At 47.3% G+C, this 7,570-nt stretch overlaps 1 protein-coding gene across 2 annotated transcripts in view; it reads right to left on the bottom strand.

Moving 5' to 3' along the window:
* UBE2O (ubiquitin conjugating enzyme E2 O) overlaps positions 1-3,471 on the bottom strand; it is a 129,410-nt gene extending 125,939 nt beyond the window's left edge. For both annotated transcript variants that reach the window (XM_025178156.3, XM_075903599.2), the window contains exon 1: positions 3,096-3,471. In XM_025178156.3, the coding sequence (XP_025033941.3) occupies positions 3,096-3,419 (324 nt within the window). In that variant the 5' untranslated portion in view covers positions 3,420-3,471. The remainder of the gene's footprint in view (positions 1-3,095) is intronic.
* Positions 3,472-7,570: the final 4,099 nt, after the last annotated feature.

A 7,570-nucleotide genomic window follows, 5' to 3' on the forward strand; every position in this document is an offset into this window, starting at 1 on the left:
ATGTTGCTACAAAAGCCTTCTTTGCCTTTCTGAGCTCTCTGGTGCTAAATGCACACATTTGCTAGCAATAATATTTTACCTGAAGTGTCCACATTTCCACACTGAGGCATAAGCCACAAGCAGTTTATACATGACCCTGATTTCTGAAGCACACTTACACACTGTGCATTGCATTAATCCATCCGTGTGGACTCTGCTACTGCCCATTAAAAGTTCCCTAGTGCACTTTAATGTTGGGCTGTTTTCAAACACTCCCCTAGTGCACAAGGCTATTCCACACAGACAAGCCCCAGGTGATTTGCTCATGGTCATAAGTGGTAAATGGCAGAGCTGAGAAAAAGAATCCAAAGTCTGCTGACTAAGCTTTGAGACTATTTCTAGTCCCTCTCTGTTGCAAACCTGACTTATTGTAAAACAGGCTTTCAAAAATAACGAGAAAAAGAGTGGGGGACTAATTTAATCTTAAATCCACGATTTAATTTTATCAGGTTTTAGGTAATCAAGTCATATACTTTCAAAGAAAGTGAAAGTTGCAATCTCAAAGCAGGAGGTTCCTTTGCAGATTCAAAGTTGTGTTAAAAATTACTCACCCAGGCCTACAATGGTTACTAACATCATAAACTAAAATGGTAATTAATATTTTCCTCTCTCTGCCACAATTATGTAGTGTTTACATTTTTGGCTCTCTTAGCTTGGTCAACAAAAGAGTGTCTATATGCCAGTTTAACATTTTGGTTTTGACCAACATTTTGGTTTTGACCTACTAACACAATGCACAACGTTTGAAGAAATACTGATAAGGAATATTATCTAAAAACTGTCTACAGCAAAATATTCCATGGCTAAACTTCTAGTGGTCTAAATTGCAGCCCACCTCTCATTGGTGGAGATTTTCAAATTAAAAAAAAAAAAAAAATCAATAGGACAATTAGGATATATTACCTGTATAAATCTTATACCTTCCCTGAAAGTATATTACTATAAAATGGAAAGGAAAGAAGTTACCCATTTAAGTCCTTTGAATTCCGGTAAGTTCATGTCTCCTGCATTTTCCATATTGCAATAAATATAATAGCCTTTATTTTATCATATCATGTTCAAATCCGAAGCCCTAAAATCAGGCTCCTAAATCCATATTTACAAAACCCAGGGAGCCTGTTTCAGGAGCTCCCAAATTAATTTGAAAACTTAATTTTAGGCAGCACATTTAAAAATTGTGACTGAATATTTTATTTGAAAAGCAACCTCTCTTGCTTAAGGACCAGAAATTTAAAAAAAAAAAAAAAGACATTTTTTTAAAAGCTATTGTGGATATACCTTATTCATTTTTATATACTTTAAACAAGATTCGCCATGTCTAGTGACAATACAGTCTACCTTTAGCTCTACTTAGTGTTATGTGATCAAACCAATTTCCACTACTGGAATTACAAATGCACTGCATTTTCCACAGACTTCTATTGCATGATATTGCGGAGGAGAGTAAAAGATTATGGTAATCGACTCATATTTTCACTTCCCAGTATAAAATTACATGCAGCCTCTTTTTGTTTCTATGATAGCACAGGCCTTCTCTTCTGTGAGACATCCATTCATCCCAGACTCTTTGTATTATGTTAAGAGTGGTCTTTTGTCTCCCATGTATTGTCAGTCACCAAGCTGTAGGCTAACTTTGGAAAGTGGGAAGTATTCTATGCAGAACCTCAAACACTCACACCTTGTAACCCTTAAATTTCAATTAAAGGTCAGAAATCAGCATATGCAAGACTGATAGGAATAACCATTCAGGGGGGAAAAGTGCAAACCCATGAATCCACTTTGTGTGTGTACACTATTATGTCACACTTGAAACCTTTAACTGTCCAAAGCTATTGTACTTTGTTAAAAACCCCAAAACCTCAATATAGGAAAGTTAAGTTGTTTCTTTTTAATACATAGTACATACTCTTCTCCACCAAAAAACAAAGAATCTATTACAAAGTACTCAGTGCCAGACTGAGCCATAGTGGCGCCTTGGGCAGCGGGCACACGGCGCATGCACAGCCCAGCCCCAGCACGGGGCACATGTACAGCCCTGCCCCTTGGTGTGCAGCACCCCTTACCACTTCAATCAGGCGCCCTCCATAGGTTGGCACCCCGGGCAGCTGCCCGGCTAGCCCCCCCTTAATCCAGCCTTGAAGGCACTCCTTAATTCACATTCATGGACAACGGCCATTACCAGAGTTTCCTGGACTTTTAAAGATTATTTTAAATGTAAACCAAAATCCCAATGAGACAACTAAGTTTTGATCTTCTCTATGCAGGCAAGAGCTGTGTCCTATCCAGGTGAGAAGCAAGGAGATTTAACTACAGACTTTAAAGCCCTTTGAAAGAAGATAAATATATTTCAAACCCAATAAAATTAGCATACATAAGAGGCCAATAATTCTTTCAACATGAGAGAAGCTCTCATAGAACTAAGCAATAATAACAATCCTGTACTAATGTGACCGCTGATACTAGGAATAATTGCAAGGTAAGTTTTCCTATTGACAAACAGCTGTGCCCTTTGTAGCTTACCATCTACACAGCCCCAGAGGCCTGCACGGCAATTTGTGGACAAGGCCCCTGCCCCTAGGAAGTCACAATCTAGGCACCTTTCTGTTATTTTAAGGGGTGTCTCTGAGCAGCGCATCCTATGCACTTATGCCAAACGTCATGGGCGCAGAGGGCTGGAACTAGGGGTGCAGGGGTAGCAGCAGCTCTCCTTGCCCTGAAGCGGTTTCCATCATCTGCCGGGTTTACAGTCTGGTTTAACGGCCCGCAGCGCCCCCACTCTACTCACTGTTCCAGCCCCTGAAGGCGGGGGAGGGGGCTGCATGTGGGGCAAGGGGCTCCCGTGGCCGAGGCGCTACAGGGAACCACCAAGGCTCGGGATGCCGGAGGAAGCCGGCACGGAGGACCGGGAAGAGGGGATTTCCGAGCGGCGGTCGCGGCTGCCGGGCACAACCGCGCGGGGGGCAGGATTCCGGGCCAGGGCGGGGGCGAGCCCGGAGGGGAGGGGGAGGCCTCGCGTATGCAAATCCACGCAGATGAGATGCAGATGAGCGGCTCACCTTGGTCTCCTTGACGTGCTGCTTGATGCCCTCCGGGTACCACTGGACCCGCACGTAGCCGCGACGCAGGGGGCTGGCCCGGCTCTCCTCGGCCCCGCCGGCCCCGGGGCCCCCCGACTCGGAGCCCCCCGAGCTGCCGGCCCCGGCGCCGCGGCCGCCATCCTCCTCCTCCGAGTCGGAGTCCTCGCCGTGGATGAGGCGCACCAGGCCGAAGCGCACCGAGCCCCGGTACCGGCCCGACACCAGGTCGTGCGAGAAGAGCAGGCGCTGCGAGCCGCCGGGGGGCGCCGGGGCCGGGGCGGGCTCTGCGGGCTGGTCCGCCATGGCTCGGACAGCGCACGGAGACAGCGAGCGAGCGGGCGGGCGGGCAGGGAGGAGGCCGGGCTGAGGCGCCGTCACTGCTCGAGGGCGGGGCTCGGCCGCTCGGCCCCGCCCACCGCCGGGGAGCCGGATGCTGGGGGTGGGGGAGTAGGACAAGAGGGGGGAGGGGAGATGCCCGTGAGAAAGACAGATCCAAGGTCCTAAGCCCTCTGCTCTACCCCCCCCATTCATTCTGATTTGTTGTCCCTAGGGCCCTAACCAAGACTGAAGGCTCCTTGTGCTAGGGGCTGGATGTACATAGGTGAGAGGCAGCGCCTGGCCTAAAAGAAGCGGAAAGTGCCCATTTCCCGCTTTCCTTGTCTTACCGCTCCGTGGGGAAGCCGCAATGATACCTATTGGCGCCATGTGCATTTTTTGCCTTCCCCACTTCAGTATTCTTAAGATTTTGTTTCAAGCAGGAAAAGGGTCTCAGCTAAGTTGTCAAAGGAGCCATTCGGAGTCTTTTAATCTTGTCGCTCTGGTCCATGAGTATCTGTAGCGTCACCTTGCAGCCCAATTGTAAGGCCAATTGTAAGACTCAGATCCCTTGCATTTTTAAAAGTCTCAGAGGGGTAGCTGTGTTAGTCTGTCTCATCTGAAGAAGTGGGTTTTGCCCACAAAAGCTCATGGTACTATATGTATATTTTTGTTAGTTTCTAAGGTGCTACAGGACTACTCATTTTTTTATAGACTCATATTGATGCTGCATCTGTATGTAATTCACACTGAACTGGAAAAGGGAATAAAAAAGACAGGTAACACAAACACTGTTCAAAGAACTCCTCTGGGCACACTATTCATCCTTCTCCAGCATCAACCTGATCTGATCTGATCTGATGTGCAGCCTCTCTATCCCAGCTTACAGACAGCAGTGGAGGGTTGAGACCAGTTGCGGCTCTACAGTCCTTTTCCTTTTCTCACCTCCCCTCTCTCTGCCTGCCATTGTAGAGTCAGTGCCCCATCTGCCCCATTAAGCAGGCTTTCTTGTCATCTGTGTTGTGCCTCAGATACACCCAACTTTTGGCCTGTGGACTATGACTACTCTTCTCCAACTCATTGTGAGTTCCTGGTGACAGGTGCACGATTGACTGGTTCTCCAGCAGCAACTTTACAGGTTGTGTAAAGCCCTACATAGCTTGGGACCTTCCTGCTTGAGAGACTGCCTCTCTCCATGGTCATTAAAGCCACAGGGACACTAATGGAGGTGAGCAAGCAGGATCAGCCACAGGTTAATTGTGGGAGCTACCAGCAGGCAGAGCTCTCCCCTTCGGAATTTACTCTGCACTTAGAGCAGGGGTGGGGGACCTGAGGCCCCAGGAGCTGGATGCGTCTCCTGGCTTGCCTGGATCTGGCCCCCGAGACTCAGGGCTCCTCCCCAGCACTGGAGAGCCCATGCTGGTGCTCCTGCCCCTCTCCATCTCCATATGGGGTTGGAGCACCCAAAATCTAGTAGCCTGGGCCCCACTAGATTCCAGTGTGCAAAGGGAACGTGGGGAGTATCTTTCTTCAGTGAGGGATTTGTTGTTGCTTCTTATTTGTGTGTGGCCCGCGACTGATTTTTCTGAGGGTCAGTGGCCCCAACCCAAAAAAAGGTTCCCCACTCCTGACTTAGAGCTACAATATCCCAAATATGTTGACCCTCAGCATTATAAAGCTTATCTGGGTTTGGTGGGGGTAAAAGAGCTTGACGAGGGCTAGTATTTGTGAGCAGGGTGGGATGTTAGGAGTTCTCTCTTTTGAGAGGTGGGTGTGAGAAGCGGCTGCAGTTTATAGGGAGGGGAGTTACCAAGTGTATGTTAAATTTGTTTAGAGCCAGCCTTTCCTCTCCCAGCCAGCTCTTGAGGCTTTTCCAAAAAGCCATTAGTCCCAGCTGTGGCTGACCTGTCCATCATGCAGCCTCCTCATGGCGTAAGGGCTGGGAGGTTGCGCAGGTCCTGCAAGGAGAAGGCAAAGTCCACCAAAGGAATTATTATATATTATTTGTATTACTTTAGTATTTAGAAGCTACAGCTGTCATCTAGGCCTCATGGATTGTGTGTAAATGAGTTCAATATTTGGATTCAAGGTCTTTAACAAGTTCTTTTCTGCGCTCATTGAGTTCACTGGAGTTAAATAGGTCCATTAAAGGATTTCAGTGGCCTAGCTGTGGATCCACTTGCAAAGGTAGCTTTAGTTCATTTAGGCAGGCCTGCAAAACAATATTCTGTCTGCCCCTTACTCTCAGAACCAATTTCCATGTACTAGAATCACATTGATGTGTGCAGGATTGGCTGCTAGGTGCTGTACAGACACGCAGTAAGAGACAGAGCTTATTGTCTAATTAGAGAAGGTAGACAAAGGGTGGGTGGCATTGAAAGGTCAGAGGACAGAGCTGAGATGAGAACTAGGTCTCCTGGCTCTTATCCACAGATCTGCAGAACCTGCCCAACGGCAGTCTTTCCAATGACTGTAAAAGAGATTAGATCAGGCTTGTAACTGCCAGGTGCCCAATGGGTTGGGCTCAGGATATCCAGAGTTTGCCTATAGCTCTGGGAATAAGACTAAAATTGTGGTTGCTTCTCTGGCACAATGGCCATCCATCTAATTAATGTAAAACTGATCAGTGCAGGACTGTGCATTAACCCAAGGACTAAGGACCATCCCAAATCTCACCATCTTCTCTCCAAGTGCCAGGTACATTTCATTGACTTTGCCTTCTCTAACATAAATGTACAGCAACATATACATAAAGTAAGTCAATACATTCCTAGCCAAAACCCTCCACAGCACACACTTCTCTCCCTGAGGAGACACTGAGAAACCAAATGTGATTGATGTTAGTCATGTTGCTTAATGCTCCTCCAGGAAGTGCATGATACTGTACTACAATAAGGAGGGAAGTTAGAATAGAATAGAGATTTCTGGAGCTTTCATCTGCCGTTAACAGGTGGTCAGAAGCTTCCCAATCAATGAGGAAGCATTATGTTGTTTGAATGCATGTGTGTAAATGAGTTCACTATTTGGCTGCAGGGGCTTTAACAAGTTCTTCTCTGAGCTCATTGGGCTCACTGGAGCTAAATAGGTCCTTTAAATGATCTCAGTGGCTGAGCAGTGGATCCACTTGCCAAGGTGGCTTCAGAATATTTGGGAAAACCCAACAGCTGAGAGTCTCAGCCATTATTTGAAGCTCACCTTGCAGGAGAGTAGCATCCCTTGGCTTGGCCAGGCCCAGGGACTGACTTCACTTTTTGAGGTTGCACAAAAGATTCTATTGCTAGAACATAACTTTGTGTGCATGTTTGTTCTAGGGAGCACATTCTGCTCCCAATAAGGCTTCTATGACTGCGGTCTAATGAGTGCTTTCCCCAGCGATCCTCTGGGTTTACCATGATGTGGCTGAGATCAGCACTCCAGCTCTCTGGGCCCAAGGCTCAGAGCCACTAGGATTCTTTTGCACAGCTCTGGCAATGCAAGGCGGCCATAAAACCATCTTAACTCACCACTTGGGAGTTCATCTGGTGTAGAGGTGTGGATGGGCCTGGAAAGGGCAGAGCCAGAGCATTGCTATGTGCCAGCTATTCCCAGCTGCCAGCATGGTCCTGGTGACATGGGCTGTAGGTTGTAAGCCTTTTGAGGCAGGGATTGGCTTTTTGTTCTGTGTTTGTACAGTGCCTAACACAGTGGAGTCATAGAATCATAGAGCTGGAAGAGACCTCAGAAGGCCATCAAATCCAGCTCCCTGCCCAAGGCAGCACCTAGTCCTTGGTCATGACTAGGCTTCCTACGTATTTCAATCATACAAACCCATAATGATCATAATAATAATCATTACTTTTGTTCTCATTTCTGCCTGGGAACAAAACATCCCCGGCTGTTTCAAAACCAGAGCACTGCAAAGGTGCAAAGCCATCTCCCTTAGGACCTTGCTGGGTGCCCCCCCACAGGCCTAATAGCCATTCCCTAAAGTGAAGAATCGTAGGGGCAGTTGTGGCTCCTAGGCACGGCTGGCTCTGAGCTTTCAGCATTAATCTTGATTCCATCACAATTTCCCATGTAACAACAGAGAGGGAAGCATTAAGACAGCAATTGGGAAAGAAATGTTAAATCTCTCCTGTATGTCATGTAGATACAAAATG

Source organism: Pelodiscus sinensis, chromosome 20, assembly GCF_052426305.1.
Source record: "Pelodiscus sinensis isolate ZL-2025 chromosome 20, ASM5242630v1, whole genome shotgun sequence".
Classification (NCBI taxonomy): Eukaryota; Metazoa; Chordata; order Testudines; family Trionychidae; genus Pelodiscus; species Pelodiscus sinensis.